The sequence below is a fragment of the Ursus arctos genome, unplaced genomic scaffold (assembly GCF_023065955.2).
Source record: "Ursus arctos isolate Adak ecotype North America unplaced genomic scaffold, UrsArc2.0 scaffold_18, whole genome shotgun sequence".
In the NCBI taxonomy this organism is placed as follows: Eukaryota; Metazoa; Chordata; class Mammalia; order Carnivora; family Ursidae; genus Ursus; species Ursus arctos.
Genome location: NW_026622852.1, coordinates 9582954 through 9605909, shown reverse-complemented (window position 1 = coordinate 9605909; position 22956 = coordinate 9582954). Strand labels below are relative to the sequence as shown.

The window sequence follows — 22956 nt, the reverse complement described above, 5'->3', positions numbered from 1 at the left end:
CATATGCATACATTTGAAAACCTAAGGATGTTTTCTTTGGGCATTGGGAAAGTGTATTTTTTCCTTTTCCTTGTGTTTCTGTATTTTTATCCTTTAGTTAAGGAGCATGCATTTCTTTTATACACATAAAAGGGGGTTATTTTCAAAAGAAGCAAGGACATTGATAAAAAAAAATGAAGGATATGGACTATTTGATTTCTAAAGTTTCTCCTAAACGATACATTCTGTGATTTAGATTGCATTTTAGAAAAAAAATTGCAGCATGGAGGAAGCACAATGCTATAAACAGAATCAACACATATTTTATTGATTTAATAGACTGGAATTTCGAGGAGGCCTGTTTGCCTTGAGGCCTTCAAATTGTGCTGCTAGTGTGGTGAGTTGGAGCAGTGAGATGCGGTTAGACAGGGCCTCTGCCTTAATTATCTGCTCTTAAAGTAACAGCTACTTCTTTGAGAGAACATCGCCTCCAGTGAAACTTTAACTCAGACAACAGTCATCAATTGCTGTCCGGAACCGTAAAGAAAATTGTTAAGCATTTGCGTGCTGTAAGAAAACGACCCCGAGGGGGTCGTGAAGTAATTGCAAGGAGTGTAAGATTTTGCTGTGATGTGAAGCAGTGTAATGTAGTGTGGTTAGGCACATGGGTCCTGGAGTCAGGCAAAACTAGGTTACAGTAACAAGGACACAGACCCCAGAGTCAAGCTGATGACCTTGGGCAAGTTACTTAACCTCTTTGTACCTCATTTTCCAAACCTGTAAAATCATTCTCTACCTCCTAAAACCATTGCTGGAATTAAACAAGATAATACATGTAAAGTACTTTGAACACTGCCTAGCCCTTGGTAAGCACTTAGTAAATGTTAGTTTGTATTATAATTCTTCTGTTACTTCTCCAAGTCATTATTTACCTGTAAAATCCGAATAATAGTAGAAAATTCTTCATAGTGTTTGTTGTGAGAAATAAATGAAAACATACATATAGACAATAGAGCTCAGTGCCTGTATATAGTACGTAATCAAAAAATGAGGAAAGAAAGACACGAACAATTATTTGTCACAGAAAAAAGTCTTAGAAGTCACAAGCTATTTTTTCTGCATGATTCTGTTCTCCCTGTTTGAGAGAAATCTTTCTGGAAATCCTGTGTTGGGCGAGATTGCCAAAGACTTTTCACTCTCATGGGGTCATTGAACAATTAAAACTCCATAAGAGGTTATGAGCTTCTTAAAAAGAAAAACTTTTTTATGACTGTGTCTTCCCAGCCCTTCTTTTGTGGTCTATATGGTTCAACTGCTCTCTGTCGGAAAGAATAGAATGAGATTGCCAGCCTATAGGAGGAAAGAGCCCTATACCAGGACTCCAAGACCTGCTTCCCCCAGGCTCTCCTGCTCCTGGCTATGACTTCTTAGAATGTTGACTCCCTGTTGCCTATAACAAGGAGCAATTAGACTTCTCTTTCTCTCTCTCTCTCTCCAGGGGGTGAGAGTTCAGAGGAGGCATTGCATTTGAAGTCCTGGGTAAAGTCTGCCTAAGTCTTAATTTCCTCCACTAAAACACAGAGAAGAGCACCTTTGCCTAAGTTTGGACAGCTAGTTGTCCTCTGTGGCTACAGTTCCCCTGATTGTCCGTTTATTTGGAGCAGTTCATGTCACATACGATTTGGATTTGATTCAGTTGTCCTATGGATAATTATATTCAGCTACATGTTTACGCTTTAAGTTTTTACACTTGATATATATGAGCTCCTTTGGAAATTCGTTTGGGTGAAAATAATGATGATTTAAAAATCCACCAGAAAGATTCCATGATGGCTTCTAAGTTCATTCTGACTGGTATTTTTAAGATTTTTAATGTGAAGTAGAAGTTAGAAAAATCTCACTGGCTTTCTTCACCATCCTAGGCAAGGATATGGAAATCTCTCTATGTTTGGGTGGGTGGAAATGGGTTGATTCTGAGTTGGCTGTTTTTAACTTAAACCCACTTTATTAATTTTCATCCCCCCCAGTTTTGTTATTTATTTTTTTATATTTATATTTAAATTTAAGTATAGTTAGCATACAGCATTGTATTAGTTCCGGATGTACAGTATAATGATTCAACATTTCTATATATTACTCAGTGCTCATCACAATAAGTATACTCTTAATCCCCTTTACCTCTTTTACCCACTCCCCCACTGATCTCCCCTCTGGCAACCACCAGTTTGTTCTCTGTATTTAGGAGTCTGTTTTTTTGTTTATCTTTTTTTTTTTTCCTTTGTTCATTTGTTTTGTTTCTTAAATTCCACATATGAGTGAAATCATATGGTATTTGTCTTCCCTGACTATTTCGCTTAGCACAATACTCTCTAGCTTCATCCATGTTGTCATAAATGGCAAGATCTCATTCTTTTTTATAGCTGAGTAATATTCCATTGTGGATATATACCACATCTTTATCCCTCCATCCATCAGTCGACCTGTGGATTGCTTCCATATCTTGGTTATTGTAAATAATGCTGCAGTAAACATAGGGGTGCACAGACCTTTCTGAATTAGTGTTTTCATTTTCTTTGGGCTTATTGGGTTCCGGTCTTTAGGTTTATTTTCATTTTTAAAGACTTAAGGGTACTTGTGAAATAGGGAAGACATTCCATTGTTTACATCATCTTCCCTTAATTGGTACCAGTTAATTTGGACCACTGAGAAGAGTATCAGGCTACATATGAGAGTCCTGAGCACAGCGAAGCAAGCAAACAAAAAGCTGTGATAGATTATTGTGCTGGCTATAAGAGGGGGAAAGTACATCCCTGGCATTGCATGGCTACCACTGCAATATTTTAAAGAAGAATAGTAGTAAATATTCTCAGGGTACATCATTATCATTGACCATTGAAAATTTCCGTTGCAGAGAGAGCCTGGGATGTACAGTTAGGATCCAGTCTTTTCCTGATGTGTGCGCAGAATATCCTAGATAAATGACAGAAGTATCATGTTTTTATTAACATAAAGAATACATGCTCCTAAGGTTAAACCAAATGTATAATTATGAAATAAATACTAGCTCATATTCCTTACCCCCCATCCACCAGGATATGTTACTAAATTACTTTCTTCTGTTCAGGAAATTTACCAAGAAAGAAAGGTTGATTACAGAAACATTTTTGAATTTTTGTGAGGAAGAACTCAAAGCAGAGTGGTTTACCACTTTTCAGAACATGTTTTCCTTAGAATACCTGATTTCTACAAGAAGGAAAAAGACAATGGTGAGAACATGGTCTGTAGGAACAGAAGTGCTTTGGAGATGTGACATGAGGATTTTGAAATGCCGAGAAGCAGCTGAACCATGTAGGCAAGCAGAGACAGGATTTGTTTCTACTGCAGGGTCAAATTAATTTTAAAGTGGCTAAAAGTCAGTTTGCAAGCTCCCTTGAAGAATTTAGCCACCTTTCTGCTTCCACGTCTGTGTGCTCCCACTGACCCCGCTCACCCCAGGGATGCCCACATGGATGGATTCCAAGCATCTGACTTGGCCCGATGTTGGGACCAGAAAATGGACTTCTCAAGATGAGCTCTATCAGGGTGTTGTCAAGTAAATGTTGGTTCCCTCTGGACGTCATAATTTTGTATCAGAGACAAGACAATTACTATCATTTAATTTGGGGGGGGGAGATAAAAGACCCATCAACATCTACAAAACCTTGTGTGATTCAGAGCCCCGATTTCCTTGGCTGTTGTTCTGTTTGTTTGTTTTCTCTTTTCTTCTCCGTCTGTTCATCCCAATCCTTCTCTCTCTCCCTCTCCTGCTACCATCTTCAAGTGAAAAATCAGAGCAATATTTTCCATGGAATGTCCACATACTTGGTGTTCCTCAACACCAAGAGAAAAATACAAGAGCAAAAATTTGAATGTAAATAGAACATAAATACAACAGATTCTTTTTGATCTTCATGGAGCCTAATTTTGCACATTTCATCCAGGCCCCATTGATTGAAGGATGTTTGGTTTTGAGTTTGGAAATTGTTACTGTCGTACCCTTCCTTTCCTCCCAGTTGTGTTGCTTCAGGTTGTTTCTGAAATACTGGAATTCAGTTTCTGCTACTACAGCCTGTCTTAAGATCATGAGGAAGGAAGAGTGAATGAGAATGTAAATAGAACATACTCTGTTTGACTTGTACTGAACCCGATGCTGCTGCCTTCACCAAGGCCCAAGTCCTGCCATTCACTTTTTCTCAAGACAAGCTTTCCTCTTATTCCTTTGATGTATTTTGTAATAATAATGCTACATTTGTATAGGGCTTTATAATTAGAATATTTCCACATGGATTATTTCATTTGGTCTCACAGGGAAATTGGGAGCGGGAGGATGGATAGCTCTGCTTTTAAAAGAGGAAACCAATGTTCATAAGAATCAAGTCAAATCTAGATTTTCAGAATTCAGGTCCACTCTTTCTACATTATTGCGGCTCAGGGAGCCACAGAAATAGATTTCCTCCTCTTTCTCTCTCATCTCTTCCTTGTGGATAAACATTAGGGTCTTGGTCTGTGTACTTATCTTCTAATTGAGAACTTCTTATGATATGATTAGAGCATGAGCTATTGCCCCATATGCTATTAGGCAAGAAGGTACCCTCACTATTTAGCTGATTAGTGAGTAAATTAAATTAATAGAAAAACTTGAAGAATAAAGTGATGATTAAAATTATAGTTTCAGTTCAATCATGAGTACCAAAATAAGCCCTAAATAACAGTACATTAAACAAGAAAGAAGGTTCCATTCTCTGCCATGTAAAATTCTGGAAGAATGGGCTGGTATGGTGACCACACTCTGCAAATGTCCCAGAGACTGAGGCCCCTTCTAGCTCACGGCTCTGCCAGCCTATGGTGTGGTCCTGGGCAATAAGATGGAGGGAATCATAAAGATAAATCCATGAATAAAAAAGATAAAAGTTCTCACCTCTGTGAGGGAGATGGTCACAAACAATATAAACAAGCAAATGTATTATTAGGTGGTTATAAGGGCTAAGGTTGAAAACGAAGCAGAAAAGGATGCTGGAGCTGGGAGTGTCATAGTTTTGAGGGGGTGGTTAGTTGTGGTTGGTACATGGCAGATGTGACATTTGATGGAAAGCTGGGAGCCAGTGAGGTAGGAAGAAGGATATCTGAGGGAAGAATGTGCCAGAGGGAACAGCAAGTGGGAAAGTTCGGGGTGGGAGTAAGAGGAGAAGGCTAATCTTGATACGTTTGAGGAAAAGCAGAGGTGCTAGTGGGCCTAGAGCAGAGGAAGCAAAGGGAAGACAAACAAGAGGAGATGAGAGAAGTGAGGGAGAAACACATTACATACACGGTTGCCTTATGACTTTTACACTAAGGTGAGAGGCCATTGGAGGTTTGGGGCACGGAAGTGACCTAAGTAATATTTAATAGGACCCTTGGCTGCCATGCTGAAGAATGCCTATAAGGGAGGCAAGAGGAGAAGGAGGGAAGTCAAATTGGATGCTGTTTGCAGTCACCCAACAAAGAGTTGATGGTATGGCTTGCACCCTCATAACAACAATGGAAGTAAGAAGTGGTTGGAGTCTGGATATGTTTTGAAGAAGAGTGCATTCAATTTATATTGCCATGTAAGCAAATTTAGTGGCTGGAAACAACACAAATTTCTTATCTCACAGTTGACATTGGTCCAGATTCTGGTCACAGCTTACTTGGGTTCCTTGCTTCAGGCTGCAATCAAGGTATCAACTGTATGCCAGGCTTATCTGGAGGCTTGATTTAGGATGAATCTTCTTCCGAGCTCATTCAGGCTGTCAGCAGAATTCATTTCCTTGTGACACTGGACCTCAGGGAAGCTTGCTTCTTCAAATTCAGCAGGAGAGCCTGGAGCCCCAGTCTGCTAAGAGAGATTCGTGTATTACACAGTGTAACCATGGGAACTACATCCCATTACCTGTGACTCATTCTGTCTGTTGGAAGCCTCACAGGTTCTGCTGTCGCTCGAGGGGAGAGCAGTTCCAGATGCTACGGGGTCATGATTATTGGAGGTCACCCTAAGATGTGTCCACGGCAATGAACAAACAGGATTTTGTTGCTGTTTAGCTGTAGACCAAACACTCAGAGAGACAAGGGAGAGAACAACTGAAAAGTTGGATGCCATTAACTGAGATCGGGGAGAGGGAGGGAGGGAAGACCAAGAGCTCAAATTTGGCCACATGAAGAATGAGATGCCCATTAAACACCCCCAGGGACATGTCTCATAGACAGTGGCATATGGAATCCAGAGTTAAGGGAGGAGGTTAGAGATATAAATTTGGGACACTTTGTCATATAAGGAGTATTTGAAGCCAAGAAATGAGATCACTAGGGAACGCGGGTACATAAAAACCAGGTCCAAGGACTGTACCCTAGGCTCCCCATGTTAAAAAGTCAGGGGATCTAGGAAGAAGCAGTAAAGGAGAAGGGAGGGGTGAGATATCTCACTGGTTGAAAGTGAGATAAGAGGGGTTCACGAGAGCGGGCCATCCTTACGGCCTTTATGATGATTTAATTCTTTAAATAATCTCAGAAAGCAAAGTTTTTCTCCTTATCTCTCCATTTTACAAAACACTTAGCCGCTCTCTTCTCTCCGAATGGGCTGTTTTTTGGGATGGTCTTAGATGCCAAACATGAATGGAAACCAGGTTTGACTTTGTTGTGAAGGTTCAACAACCAAGTTTGCATTTCTGCCCAAATAAGCCAACCTAATTCAGCCGGAGTGTGGACAACACCGTCAGTGGGAGTGTGGGAACTGTTTTAGTTTGAGGCTGACACCATAAAAAAAAGGCTGCTCTGTAAAGTGTACCCCCCCCCCAGATACCAGTGACGTGTGTTGTGGACTACCTCAAAAGTGAATGGTTTCAAACAATGACAAGGGAAAGAGTCTTCCCTTGGTGTATTAGATGTGGATAAATTTTTGTGTACGCTCTTTAGTCAGACATTTATTTGAGTATCCATTGGTTATGTACAGAAATTTGTTGAAATCATTAAAATGTAAAGACTTCCTACGGGCATAGTAAACCACCACTGGTTCACCCAACCATACCCTGAACCCCAGGTTTTATTGCAATACGTTTTACTTTGCAGAATCATTTCTGTTGTATGGAACACAGAAATATTCTTGAAATTTTAAGTGGTTAAAGTAGAAACAAAGACCCCGTTTGTGCAGATTCAGTGCATTATAATGTAATTAGTGTCATAGACAATGTGAGTACGTACGCATACACCGAATCAATAGCTGTGTCTGTTGAAGCTTTGTGACTTGATTCCTAGTCCCTTTGACATGTGAACAAAACCCCCAAATGTTCACTTAGAAAAATATCTGTTCTCCAATTTCCACTCAAGTGTTTCTCAGGTGTCTTCATTGCCCAGCAATGTCAGAGCTGTGCTCATGGGACAAATTACGAAGCTCATTTCTTATTTGTTGTGATGATTTAGAATTAATCAGCTTTTGAAACGCGTGCAAATAATTCTCTTTTACAAATTAGGCTACGATCCTCATTTAACAGACGAGGAAACAGAAGCAGAGCTCAACTCCCTCTGAACGCAGGCGACCAAACGCTGCACTTGGGCAGTGAGGCTGGTGGGCTCCTGTGGGACCACACAAGTGACAGACCCATGGGGGGCATGCTGAGTCCGGATGCAGGAGTTACAAGCAGTGTAATGAAATGGCTTCCCTGCCTTTCACATGGGCCTGGAGGTCAAGTTAGTTTATTTGTTTTTAATTTAGCTGAAATTATAGGCTGGTTGAAAGATTCCTTTGCCGGCAGGGATCTTTTGAATAGCTGCACAAACCTTTTGGTCTCTCTCTCTCTCTCTCGCTTTCCTCCAACCTCTCCTCTCATTTGCAGGATTAGAAAAGCACTTGGGAGGCACATTCATCTTGCCGGCGTTGTCAGGAGTGATCAGCGAGTTTTATTAAAAGCCTTGGGATTGCCTGAAAAGCCTCCTTGTCTGGGTTTGAAATGAAAGGGACATGTTAAGATCTTGGGGCATGTTGTCAGGACCCCTCGCCCTGCCCCTTGGGCTATGAGCTAACATCTCTGGAGGAAGCACAGAAGCCCTCCTTTGTGGACGGGATTTTGCTGGTGGACAAACAGACGTGGCCCCTGACAGCATGAGCTCTCCGAACTGGGGTGTGCCCAGTGCTTTGCTGCTGCTGCTGCTGCTCCCAGGCTGGGCCAGTCCCACCTTCCTCAGCCTTAACCACGGGCTCAGGGTGATGAAGGGCAGCTCTGCCTTCCTGTCGGGAGACGACCTGAAGTTTGCCATCCCCAAAGAGAAAGATGCTTGCAAAGTGGAAGTTGTGATGAACGAACCAATGACCCAAAGGGTTGGGAAACTCACTCCACAGGTGGGTCCTACCGGAGATTTTTCTATTCTGTCATGTGTATGAATGTGAGTGAGTTAGTATGAGTGTGTGTGTGTGTGTGTGTGTGTGTGTGAGAGAGAGAGAGAGAGAGAGAGAGAGAGGGGGGAAACAAAACAGGGACAGCCTTCCAAGGACTGGCATGGGCCATCTCCTGTGTGATGTGATATGGTCAGTCTTTATGGAATTATTCTTGCCCCAAATGATCTCATCCATTGCTAGTCAGGGTGCCTTTGAATAAGATATTAGGACTTCAAGATATGTGTTAGGCCACACTTGTGAGACAGAATAGCACAAGTAAAACGTTGAAGACATTTTTATCTGTTTCCATCACTAGAACAGTCCGTTGAGTGGGAGGAGAGATGTGGAAAAGAGAGGTGAAAATACTTCACTTTAAATATTCATTGTTCCTCAAAAATGTCTGTTAGAAAAATGTTTTCCTTTAGTCAAAATCTTGGCGACCTCGTTGTTTAAGAGTATTCTAGGCACAATCTTTTTGTAGGATGAAGGTTTACCTTCTAAGTCATTGGGCGAAAAGGACTGTATTATCATTTATAGTATTTGCTTGAAGTAGGAGTTTACCTCTATACAAAACAGGAAATTGCTTCTGGTTTTATGACTTTTCCCTACTGTGGTTTAACTTCCTCCCAATGGAGGCAATTTTGAGAATGTTCAGCCCTGGCTGCTGCTGCTGCTTCTGGACACACGCACCATTATTTGTGAACTGTGAACATTTGGTTTCTTCTCCATTTGGCTAAAGAATTTTATTCTAGGAAGTTACTCAAGAGTGGTACTAGACAATGTAGACACAAACTAAGGAGACGTAGATAGATACTAACTCAAGTGGTTATCGCAAGCCGTTCTATTTACCGCACTCAGAGGACAGTCCAATTCCAAAACACATCACAACTCCATGGCGGGCTCTCACTTAAGGAGTATTCCTGATGTGGTAGCAACCAAATGTCTCTCTCCAGTTTACCATGAGATTTCCTTTTGTCAGTCAGAGCTTCCGATGGGCACCTGCAAACTGTCCAAGTACAATAATGGGGTCGTGTACCCAAGTGTTTGGGAATTGCAACATCTTCACCCTTTCTCCCAACACTATCTGCACTGCAAAAGTGTATGTGCATGCGTGCGTGTGTGTGTGTGTTTTAAGATTTTGTTTATTTGAGAGAGAGTGAGCACGAACAGGGGGAAGGGCAAGCAGACTCTCTGCTAAGCTTGGAGCCCGACGTGGGGCTCCATCCCGGGATCCCAAGATTATGACCTGAGCCTAAGTCAGATGCTTACGCGGCTGAGCCACCCAGGTACCCAGTGAAAGTTTGGTTGGTTGGAACTTATCAGTCAGGGAAAGAGGAGAGAGAGACCTAGGGTAGCTCCGACTTAGGGCCCAGATGCACTAAATGCAATGTGTAGGTGACATGAATAAGATCAGCTGCAGAAAACGGAGTCCTAACTACAGGGACTCGGTTTGTTAAAAGCAAACCCTTGGCGTTTGGAGAGCAATAGAGGACCCTAATCCTAGCACACCGGGGTCCGTGGCTGCACAGATATATGTGGGTGCTTTAGAAAGTAATGAACTCATAATTTGGTACCCCTTCCAATCAATATATTTTTAAAAATTGTTCAACATTTATTTAGAAGTGAGGCTCAATATTGGGGGAAGAGAAAAAATTCCTCCTGGTGTATGCTGGGGCAACCTATGGGCCTGCTGTATTCTCTCTGGCCCTAAGCATGCAAAACAAAAGCCCTATTCTTCACCAGATTCTCCCTCCTTAGAAAGTAATTTGGGGAGAATATACTGTTCCTTAAGTCAGCCTCTGAGGAGTATCCTCTCCCTATCCCAAATAGCCTATGACTTATATCTATAGTACTTTCTCTGCAAGTAACAAATTGTCTGCACCGTATATTATTGGTGATGTTTTAATGGTCTTCGCCATCTGGCCAGCTCTGAGATATTAGAGAGCAAAAGGGGATCTGAGTGACTACAATCAGGTAAAACACTTATTTGCAGGTCAAGAGTTGTGAGAGATCTCCAAGTCATCTCCGTTCCAAACTTTCTCTGATTTTAACGCAAAAATCCAGTTACTAGAAAGAATATGGAGCAGAAACAGCATGCCTGCCTGATTTAGGGAAGTCTGGACGGGTAGGCCAGGGACGGGGCTCCAGAAAGTCCCAACTTGTCCCCTCGTGGGCTGTGGCTCAGTGAGTGCATTTCCGGAGGTAAATGTGGCATCTCAAATGGATTTATATGGTCTAAAGTAAATATGTGACTTGTATCTGCTAAAATTTATTGTGTGGAAAAGGAGGCCATTGGACTGTGGAGTTTCATTATCTTTCTGCCAGATATTTGTACCATAAGGAAATCTATGTATCCAGAAAACTTTGTTTCTCAAACTGCCAGATGATCTCCCGACTATATTATGATAATTTCAACAGATTCCTAAGTGAAGTCTGTTTTTTGGGGAATGTGTGCCTATTTTTAATGCAGCGCTCTCAAGGATTTATTTCTTATGGCGTTTTTGAAATTAAGCATAGCCGAATGCGCACGCATACACACAAAGCCTAAACATTATTCTTTAATAGCACTTACCAGTAAGTTGAAAGCAGGCTTATGTGAACCCATTTCTAGCGAGATGACTGTATTAACAACACCCTGCTGTGTAATGAACAGTTTTATTTGATTTGCACAGAAAATGTTTTGTTTAACATCTGTTCAATTAGTGTTTTCATTTCATTACTGAAGTTTGTCTTAGGACCAACAGGTTCATTTTCCTATTGGATATTTGGAAAGGGATTTCAATTGGCGCACACCAGTACCTTCTGTTTGGATAACCCTCTTGATATAGTCAATTAGATAAGGTCGGTGGCAATATGTTTTCCTCGTGTTTTAGGACAAGACTTCCTCACACACAGCACTTCTCACACCTGTTTCCAAGCAAGAAATTTCCTGGGTGGAAAAGCACCTCAGTTTAGAGCTGAGTTTGCTTTTTTGAATCAGAAATTCAGCCATAAGAAAACATCTCTAGCTTGAACCAGTTTATTGTCATTAAAGTGAGTAATGAGTTAGGCACGTGTGACAATTTAATTATAAATTGTAATTGAAAAGCAGTTGAAGTGGAAAAAACCAAGGCTAGACAGTGATTAGAAAAGGATTTAGCTCTCCTTTGTTTTAGTTAGTAAATTTATGGACAATTATGGTTGTCGCCTTTTATAAAAGGAAAACATATTACGAAACATGAAACAGATGTTTCTTTTAACAAAGCAGATTGTCTCTTTATCACCATGACTATTTGTCAATGATATGGGGAAGGTCTTTCCTTTATCTCCTTCCTTGTTGTCAATTAAAAAGAGGAACCAATGATGTCTGTGGGAAAAGAAGATCATTTGTATTAGTAATAACGTCTTCTCAGAGAGGATGATGTTGCCTGTGAATGATTGAGCCTGTGACAAAGTATGGGCTAAACACCATGAACTCCACAGCGGTTGTGTGCGAATACTCAAGGTTATTTCTTAACCCTCTGCCAAGTCAGGTTGGGCAGAACGAGAGTCACAGTGTGGTTGGGAGAAAAAAGTCGTCTTTTAAGAATTAGGGTTCCCAAACACAACAGTTAGCAATTCCCTTAATAGTTCTGAGTGAGGTGATTCAGTTAATTATAATTTTATTTGAATGGAAGAAATTACCTTTAGCTTGCTATTTGTCTCATCAACCATTTTTTAAAAGATTTTATTTATTCGAGAGTGAGAGAGAGAGCAAGGGGGGTGGGGAGGGGCAGAGGGGGTGGGAGAATCAGGCTCCCCACTGAGCAGGGAGCCCTACGTGGGACTTGATCCCAGGACCCAGGGATCACGACCTGGGCTGAAGGCAGATGCTTAACCGACTGAGCCACCCATGTACCCCTCATCAACCATTTCTGCTATTAGTAACCAGTAAAACAGTCTTTCGCAAGTATATGAGAAGCAACTCTGGGTCACGTTTGGCTCTGATCAACCACAGCAGTGTCCATAGCTAGTGGCTTCATTTTTTAATATAAAAATATTATTTGGAAAAGAAAGAAAAGGAATAGAAAAGGATATATAAGTAATACAGTGTGTTTATGTGAGGGGTAATGCATGCCTTTTCATGCATACACATAGGTAGACCTCTAACGCAATTGCTATGAACCCCTGAAGGGTGTGGGTGTATTACATTTTGATAAATGGAACCATTGTTTAAATGTACTATAGACTGTAAACAAAGAATCATTTCAAAAGATAATTACTCCTAGATATATCTGCTTGATCTGCTTGGATTTTCCTAGTTTAGATATTCTCAAAATAAGACACACCTATATAAGCAGGATGGGAGTGGGCACGGGGGTGGGTAGAGGTGGTAGTGGTTATAACAAGCACATGTGCACACACACGCATACACACATAGCCACAACCCCCTAACAGACCATAATTTCCCCAGGCAGTACTCTACTGCCAGAAAAATCAAATCTTGTACCAGTTTTTTTCACAGATATTTATCCATTTCTTCACTTGAACTAGGTCTTTGACTGCCATTTTCTTCCCAATGAAGTAAAGTATATTCACAATGGTTGCCCGATTCTTGATGAAGACACAGTGAAGCTTAGACTTTACAGGTAAGTAGCCCACATAACCATTCTGTGTACTTTTTAAGGCTTTTTCTATAGATAGATATTATCATGAGGCTAGTTACTAGATTCCAAACAAGAAAATAATCAGTAGAAATTGGGAACCTAAGTAGGCGAGGCAAGAATTGTTGTCTACTTTCAATTATATTTATTTGTATCATCTTCCTGGGGACTTTTCTGTGGCAAATTTCTGTCCTGTTCCCCTTTAGAGTTCTTGTACAGGTATCTCTGGTGATCCACTCTCCCACTTATGATGGGAAATGAAAATTACAAAATGCAAATTCTTAATGAGAACTAGGAAAATATATTCCAAAATTGATTGATATTCTTTATTTTGATTATCAGCTGCTTAGTTAGTAAGTTGAGTATCTTCTAATTGTAAACATGTTAAATGATAAAAATGTTTAAAAAATCAATTATAAAGTTAAGTACAGAGTGACTGTGTGAGCCAGCAATTCTACTCTTAAATATATATGTGAGAGAAATAAAAACCTATGTTTCCCCCAAAACTTGCACACGAATCTTCATTGCAGCATTATTCATAATAGCTAAAAAGTTGAAACAACCCAGCTGATGAGTGTGTGAACACAATGTGGTGTATCCATACAATGGAATATTATTCAGCCACAAAACGGGATGAAGTACTGATGCATGCTAGAACATGGATGAACCTTGAAACCACCGTGTGAAATGAAAGACACCAGACACAAAAGGCCACTTTTCTAGAAAAGGCAAATCCATAAAACACAGAAAGCAGATTAGTGATTGCCAGGGGCTGTGGGAAGGGCGAATGAGGAGTGATTGCTAATGGATATGGATTTCTTTTTGGGGGGATAAAAATGTTCTGGAATTAGGTAGTTGTGATGGTTGCACAACCTTGTGAATATACTAAAAACCACTGAGTTGTATACTTTAAAAAGGTTAATTTTATGGTATGTGAATTATATTTCAACAAAAATTAATTTAAAAATTAAGCTCATGGTTGTGGTATTGCTCACTTCATAGAGGTAACTGACAATGTGATAGGTGGAGTAGGATTTTTTTTTAAGATTTTATTTATTTATTTGATAGAGAACACAAGCAGTGGAGAGGAGCAGAGGGAGAGGGAGAAGCAGGCTCCCGACTGAGCAGAGAGCCTGACATGGGGCTCGATCCCAGGACCCTGGGATCATGACCTGAGCCAAAGGCAGACGCTTAACTGACTGAGTCACCCAGCCTCCCCTGGAGTAGGCTTTTAGATAGATTTTTAGTTAGTTTCATTGATGTTATGAATATTCGGCTAAAATATCTTAGTGTGAATTTCCCTTAAGTACTACACTACTAATTGCACAGAGTTTTGTAGAAGAAACTAGGACATTGAATCATTCTTTAGACATTTATAATCACCTACTGTAACTCAAGGCCCTCTGCTGAGCATAGGAAGCACAAGGATGAGGATACATGGATTTTTGGTGCTCATAATCTGTTGCAAAATATGGGTAGATAATTGTAATGTGAACGAGAGCTGAAAGAGAGGCTTGAACAAAGTGCTGTGCTCAAAAAATGAAATAGTACCCAACGATTTCTTATCACCAGCATACAGGGCTGTTTGCTCTTTCTAAGATTTTAGAGTTAAAAAACTAACTTTGCACAGCTTGCCTGAAAGGGCTGGACAAGCTGGTGGATTCTGGCTTCTTCCACTTCTTCCTTGAGTTTCAAAGGGATGGAAAGGGTGAGGGAGAAGGGAAGAAGGGCTGAGTCAGAGGAGCTGCTGTTCCTCTTGGTCTTGAGGACATTTGAAATAGAATATTCAGAGGAGCTGGAAGCAGAAAATCAGAGAACATGCTTATTCCCCCCTCACCACCTCTTCAGCCCCTTTGGTGAGCTACTTGGCCTATCTATGCCTCAGTTTCCCCCTCTGTATAATGGAATTAACAATGTCTCTCATAGGTTTCTGAAGAGCAAAAAGGTGTTGATGCTTCAGAAACTCCTCACCCTTTCACCCTTGTATCAAAACTCAATCCATAAATTACACAGGCTTGGTACTCTTAAATTATAGATGTGCTAGCAGTGAGACTCTGAGCGCCCAGCTGTCCTTACGCATCAGCATGGATGATGAGTTTGAGAGGAGGTGTTGAAAGAAAGGTCATTGGTGAGGGAGACGGCAGAAAAAGGAATTGACACCAAGATAAGGAGAAGAAAGGAAATGAACACAGATTTGAAGTGGTGTATACAACAAAATCCAAACTCTACCCCATAGGCTCATTTTGTAAAGGTCAATCTTTAGATACCAGAAGTACCTGAGCACTAGTAAACATTGCCTTCGCTCTGTTCTCTTCACAGATTTACTGAGACAGATACCTTCATGGAAACCTTTATCCTGCGGGTCTATCTCCTGGAACCAGACTGTAACATCATCCGTAGGAGTAACAATGTCCTGGAGGTGTCTGAATTCTATGGACTGTCCCGGGCCATTGATAAGAACCTGCTCAGATTTGATTATGAGAGGACAGCTGGTCTGGAGTGTACGGTCAGGCTGGATCCTGCGGGAAGCCGGCTGCCAGCCCACGGTCAGGTGGTCCTGTTGGAGCCTCGGCCAGAAAAACCTCGTGGAGATCAGCCACACAGTTTTTTCCCTGAGTCTCGTATGTATGGTGTTCTTTGTTGTTGTTGTTGTTGTTGTTGTTTTTAAAGATTTATTTATGGGGGGGAGGGTGGAAGGGAGAGGGAGAGAGAGAATGGTGGAAGGGGTAGAAGGAGAGGGGGAGAGAGAATCTCAAACAGACTCCCTGCTGAGCATGGAGCCTGATGTGGGGCTCGATCTCACGACCCTGAGATCATGACCTGAGCCGAAACCAAGAGATGGATGCTTAACTGACTGAGCCACCCAGGAGCTCCTCAAATGTTTGTTTTAATATGTATCTGAATGTTATTAGAACTGACAAAAACATCTGTTAATAGTCATCTTCCGCTGCAACAAAAAATTTTACTTGACATAATAATTCGTTGCTGGTTGAAAATGTAGGCTAGTGGTTAAGAGTATGGACTTTGGAATCAGTGAGACCTGGGTTTGAAACTGCCTCTGCTCTTCATTTCCTGTGTGATTTTGGTAAGTTACTTAACCTGGGTAAGCCTCCATAAAATGGGCAAGGATAGCAGCTGCTCCACAAGTTTGAGGCAAGATGGAGTAAATGATATCAATTAAATATTAAATATTTATTAAAAATTTTTTGATTACAAATAAGTTTGATGTAAAGCAAGTGGCCAGTAGCCATGGTTTAAATCAAGAGGAGTCGATCCATCTAATCAGTATATTTTGGGCACCTCCTCTGTGCATGATAATAGACACTATGGGAAGACCAATAATCACAATCATAGTAATACCTTGAATTTGGGCAACAATTTACAGCTAAAGGGATGCTTGCACATGAGTCCTCCCATTTAGTGTTCATGACCATCTGGTTAAGAAGTAGAATACTCATTTTATACATCAGGGAAATGTACAAAAGGCCACTTGAAAAATAAGTGGCCTGTGGGTATCACCCCCACAAGAGTGTAAAATGAAGTTGGGCAGAGAGAGAGAGAGACTATTGCAGAGATGATGGTGGTTTTTAGTGGGAGAGAGCAGGTTGGTTCAGGCGGTCAAAGAGTACTTAATGGAGGGTTTAGTAAAAGGACTAAAGGGACCTGGAAAGGCGTCAGGACTCAGGGGTGTGATGAACACAGTGGGGAGAGAATTTCAGCGAGTAGAACAGCCTTGGAGAGAGTGCAGGATGGAGCCATGGACGTGGATGCTGTGAAGGAAGACTGGCACTGGCCTACGGAAGGCCAGTCGTGACCCAGTGACCTATTCATCAGGGATGTTCAATCACCAGAACATGTATTTTATTATTTTTTCTCTCAGTGTAATTTTGGTAGGCAAGGGTCTCAGGAGACAACTGGTCAACCGTTCTTTTCAGGAGAAGAAATTACAGGGCTGTAGAATAATACCAACCCCCTCTGTGAATGATTAGAGGGTATGCATGGGTATTCCTGAGGCAGTGAGAGGGAGTCAGTATCCACGGGAGGGAGGATTGGTTTTTTAGTTTTAGTCATGCTCAAGTGACCATCTTAATTCAGTGCTATACATTCTAGAGCTGGGAACAGAGCTGCGGTGTCCAGGTGGAAGCTGTGCCCTGGGACTGAAGAAAATGGGAAGTGTCAACATGAGCTGTGAGGAGTTCCTGCTAATGGGGCTTCGTTATCAACACACAGATCCCCCTTCTCCCAACATCGACTACATCTCCATCCAGCTGGATCTCACAGATAGCAGGAGCAAAATCATATACAAGGTAGAGTTGGGGGTTATGTGTCTGGTCCCCGGCTGATCTGCAGCAAGAAAGGCCATTTTCGTGGGGGTGTTCATGCCGGCTGCCACGCCAGGGAGAGCTCCTGCACTACCGTGGGTGGGACTTCCTGGTGACTCATTAGAACTGCAGAACATCAGTGTATAATTTCCCTTCCCTGGCTCTCTTTTAGCTCTGCCACCACCAAGGCAATGGAGGAAGGCCTGGGGCCAGTTATATGCTACCCTTCTTCCTCCTCTCCCTTCAGTTTTCTTTAGCTTGTCATTTGGTCTTTTGTAGCACTCTCTCTTCAAGACTTCATTCCCCGCTTCTTTGTTAGAACCTCTTTTCACCTCTTAGAGGAAATTAGGGGGTCCACACATCAACTAGGCAAGGCCGTGGGAAGCTAAGAGCAAGGGGAAACTCAGTCCCAGTATTATGGGTGTAGTAGATTATATCCTATTCACTCTTTTAGACTCCGAGATGGAAGACCAGGTCATCAAGGAGACAGGCCCCCCAAGGTGGCCTCCATCTTTCAGTCTCTTTCAAAGCCTCCTGCCCTTTCCTCCTATTGATCTCCTCACATTGAAATGAAGGTAGAAGATGAAATCAATTTATATGAAATATTTAACATGGTACTCAACTGATTCATATACTCTATAATTTGTTTTATTTGGGGCAACTGCGTACCAGCTAAAACAGCTTGGATTTTGTGCTGATATAAGATGATCCAAGATTACATTCATGAAAGACCTCCATCTTTCAAAATTTGACTTCTCACAGGATTTCTCCCAAGAAACTCAGATATTGAACATTGTCACTCGCAAGGAATTGACAAGATAAAAATGATAAGAACATGACAAAACAGGATCAGAGAATTTCAGAATTGAGATTTAAAAAAAACACAACTTTGAGATGGTCTGGTCAAATTGATTAGGCAAATCACCTGGTGAATTTTAGAGGATAGACTTCTGAGTCTAACATTAATAGCTAAGAGTGTGAATGCTGGGCCCAGTTTGCCTGGGTTCAGATGTCTGTTTAACCAGCTGTTTGACTTTGGATTTTATGCTTCAGTTTTAAAAATCTTAAAATGGGGTTAGTAGAGCCTACTTCTTAGAGTAATTGAAAAAATAAATGAGATAATACTTATAAAGCACTTGGCACAAAGCTTGGTACATAGTAAGCACTGTGCATATTTTGCTAGTTAAAAAAGCTACCTGGGAAAAAATGGATCATCAGCTAGGTTTGGAAACAACTGGCTTAGCCCAAACAGACATCTTGTTGTATAGTGGTGGTCAGTGAAATGGCATACCTTGCTCATACATACACAGCCATTTTATTGAGCCAAGACTAAATTCTAGGTCTCCTAACTATTAGTAGATGTCTTCTCATCTTTCTGACACAAAAAGATTTTTTACTTTTATTTACTTTTATTTTATTTTGAGAGAGATGGGGAGGGGAGGAGCACAGGGAGAAGGAGGGAGAATCTCAAGCAGGCTCCATGCTCAGTGCAGAGACTGATGCAGGGCTCAATCTCAGGCACGGCATAAGCCCAAATCAAGAATTGGAGGCTTAAGTGATTGAGCCACCCAGGTACCCCAAAACATTCACTTTTATTAATTTTTAAATCTCCATTAAAGAAAATTAGACCCATTTTTCTTCCTGACTGATTTTTCTTTTTTACCTCTCTCTATTGAATTAGGGCTTTATTTGTTTATATTTTTAGATCAGTTCGATTGGGATTTTACCCCTTAAAACTTCCTTCTTGTTTTCACTAATTAACCTACTCCATAGTCAATTTGGCATGTCATTAAACACATTCTTTCATGAATATCAAAGTAATATGTTCACTGCAGAGAATATTTTTTGAAAAACACAGAAGGCAAAATAAGAAAGCCAAACTAGTTATATTTCTCCCACTTTATACACACACACACACACACACACACACAAACACACTCATGGTAAGGAGACATGCACACCAATGTTGGTTTTGTTTTATGAAATGAATTTATACTATGTTTGAAGGTTTTGAATCTTGTTATTTTATTATTTTTATACTTGTGCAGTCCATCCTCATCAAGCAACTAAATGACTATTTCATCCATAGTTTTTTCTAGAGTCTTAAGGTTTTCTTGTTTATATTTGCCTTTTTAATCCATCTGAAATGAATTTTATCATATTGTGAAACACAGGAACAGTTTTTTTTCTCAAATAGCCAAAATTTTCAGCACTATTTGTTGAATAATGAACCTGTTTCTTTGATTGATTTTTGGTGCTTCTCTATTGAATAGAAAGATGTTATGTATACTATTTCAAGGCTAGCTCTTTTGTTTCTTAGATATACCTCCTTATTCCTGTGCCAGCATCAGTTATTCTAAATATAAAAGGTCAATAATACACTTCAGTATTTTACCGGCAAGTTCTTTCTTATCACTTATCTTCAAAGTTTTCTTATCCATTCTCACCTAATCTTAGTTCTCAATAAAGAATTAAATCATTTATGTTCATTAGAGGAAAGGCTCTTATCAGGATTGGATTAAAACTATCGAGTATTTTGGAGATAATTGGAATATTAGAACATTTACCATATTGAGCCTTCTCATCCGGAAATGAGGGACCTCATTTCATCTAGGCAAATGTTCTTTGATGTGTTTCTGTAAAATTTGCAATTTTCTTCATGTAAGTTGAGCACACTTATTAAGTCCAGTCCTAGGCAGTTTGCTTTGGGGAAATTACTGTGAATAGACACTTTCCCCTCCATTGTATCTTCTCATTGCTTACTGATGATAAATAGGAAAGCTATTTTTTGGTATAATTTTCTTTTATCTGGCTTCTTTCTTGAATTCAATTATTCTAAGAATTTTTCAGTTCTTTGGGCTTTTGAAGACCATAATTATATCTTTCACTAATGATGATAATTTTGTTCTTTCTTTTTCAGTAATTATTCCTCTTATTTTTGCTCTGCTCCCCACTGGTTTGGCCAGAATAATATTAAATATAATGATGCTTGTAAGAATCCTTGTCTTGTATATTTTTATCAGTATCAACTGCCCACACTATCCTTTTTTTTTGAATTTTAAAATTTAAATTCAATTAATTAACATATAATGTATTATTAGTTTCAGAGGTAGAGGTCAGCGATTCATCAGTCTTATATAACACCCAGTGCTCATTCCAACAAGTGCCCTCCTTAATGTCCATCACCCAGTTACCCCACGCCCCTCCCCTCCAGCAACCCTCAGTTTGTTTTCTATGATTAACAGTCTCTTATGATTTGTCTCCTTTTCTGATTTCATCTTGTTTTATTTTTTCCTCTCTTCCCCTATGATCCTGTTTTGTTTCTTAAATTCCACATATGAGTGGGATCATATGATAATTGTCTTTCTCTGATCGACTTATTTCACTTAGCATAATACCTTCTAGTTCCATCCACACTGATGTAAATGGTAGGTATTCATCCTTTCTGATGGCTGAGTAATATTCCATTGTATATATGAACCACATCTTCTTTATCCAGTCATCTGTTGAAGGATATCTTGGCTCCTTCCACAGATGGGCTACTGTGGACATTGCTGCTATGAACATTGGGGTGCAGGTGCCCCTTCTTTTCACTTTTCATCTGTATCTTTGGGGTAAATACCCAGTAGTGCAATTGCTGGGTCACAGGGTAGCTCTATTTTCAACTTTTTTGAGGAACCTCCACCCTGTTTTCTAGAGTGGCTGCACCAGCTTGCATTCCTACCAACAGTGTGGGAGAGTTCCCTTTCTCTGCATCCTCACCAACATCTGTCATTTCTTGAATTGTTAATTTTAGCCTGACTGATGTGAGGTGGTATCTCATTGTGGTTTTGATTTGTATTTCCCTGATGCCGAGTGATGTTGAGTACTTTTTCATGTGTCTGTTGGCCATTAGGATGTCTTCTTTGGAGAAATGTCTGTTCATGTCTTCTGCCCAGTTCTTGACTGAATTATTTGTTCTTTGGGTATTGAGTTTGATAAGGTCTTTATAGATTTTGGATACTAGCCCTTTATCTGATATATCATTTGCAAATATCATCTCCCATTATCTTGGTTGTCTTCTGGTTTTATTGACTGTTTCCTTTGCTGTGCAAAAGCTTTTTATCTTGATGAAGTCCCAATAGTTCATTTTCCCCCCAATAGTTCATTTTTTTTTTAATAATGATTTTTTATCATATTATGTTAGTCACCATACAGTACATCCCCGGTTTTCGATGTAAGGCTCGATGATTCATTAGTTGTGTATAACACCCAGTGCACCATGTAATATGTGCCCTCCTTACTACCCATCACCGGTCTATCCCATTCCCCCACCCCCCTCCCCTCTGTAGCCCTCAGTTTGTTTCTCATAGTCCATAGTCTCTCATGTTTCATTCCCCCTTCTGATTACCCCCCCTTTCTTTATCCCTTTCTTCCCCTACTGATCATTCTAGTTCTTATGTTCCATAGATGAGAGAAATCATATGATAGTTGTCTTTCTCTGCTTGACTTATTTCACTAAGCATTATCTCCTCCAGTGCCGTCCATGTTGTAGCAAATGTTGAGAACTCGCTCTTTCTGATTGCTGAGTAATATTCCATTGTATATATGGACCACAACTTCTTAATCCAGTCATCTGTTGCAGGGCATCTCGGCTCCTTCCACGATTTAGCTATTGTGGACATTGCTGCTATGAACATTGGGGTGCATATGGCCCTTCTCTTCACTACGTCTGTATCTTTGGGGTAAACACCCAGTAGTGCAATGGCTGGATCATAGGGTAGCTCAATTTTTAACTTTTTAAGGGACCTCCACACGGTTTTCCAGAGTGGCTGTACCAACTTGCATTCCCACCAACAATGTAGGAGGGATCCCCTTTCTCCACATCCTCTCCAACAATTGTTGTTTCTTGCCTTGTCTATTTTTGCCATTCTAACTGGCGTAAGGTGGTATCTCAGTGTGGTTTTGATTTGAATTTCCTTGATGGCTAATGATTTTGAACATTTTTTCATGTGTCTGTTAGCCATTTGTATGTCTTCATTGGAAAAGTGTCTGTTCATATCTTCTGCCCATTTTTTGATTTATTTGTTTCTCGTGTATTGAATTCGAGAAGTTCTTTGTAGATCTTGGATACCAGTCCTTTATCTGTAGTGTCATTTGCAAATATCTTCTCCCATTCCGTGGGCTGCCTCTTAGTTTTTCTGACTGTTTCCTTGGCTGTGCAGAAACTTTTAATCTTGATGAAGTCCCATAAATTCATTTTGTCTTTTGTTTCTCTTGCCTTTGGGGATGTATCATGAAAAAGGTTGCTTTGGCTGATGTCGTAGAGGTTGCTGCCTATGTTCTCCTCTAGAATTTTGATGGATTCCTGTCTCACATCAAGGTCTTTCATCCATTTGGAGTTTATTTTTGTGTATGGTGTGAGATAGTGGTCAAGTTTCATTCTTTTGCATGTAGCTGTCCAATTTTCCCAGCACCATTTATTGAAGAGACTGTCTTTTTCCCACCGGATGTTTTTTCCTGCTCTATCAAATATTAGTTGCCCAAAGAGCTGAGGGTCCATTTCTGGGCTCTCTATTCTGTTCCATTGGTCTATGTGTCTGTTTTTGTGCCAGTACCATGCTGTCTTTGT

General features: G+C 40.5%; 1 protein-coding gene across 1 annotated transcript in view; it reads left to right on the top strand.

The window, feature by feature from the left end:
- FREM1 (FRAS1 related extracellular matrix 1) overlaps positions 1 to 22956 on the top strand; it is a 275149-nt gene that overhangs the window by 121051 nt on the left and 131142 nt on the right. Inside the window, exons 10-13 of the mRNA XM_057313443.1 lie at positions 7863 to 8365; positions 12914 to 13008; positions 15343 to 15644; positions 17134 to 17330. Coding sequence (XP_057169426.1) covers positions 8129 to 8365; positions 12914 to 13008; positions 15343 to 15644; positions 17134 to 17330 — 831 coding nt within the window. The 5' untranslated portion in view covers positions 7863 to 8128. The remainder of the gene's footprint in view (positions 1 to 7862; positions 8366 to 12913; positions 13009 to 15342; positions 15645 to 17133; positions 17331 to 22956) is intronic.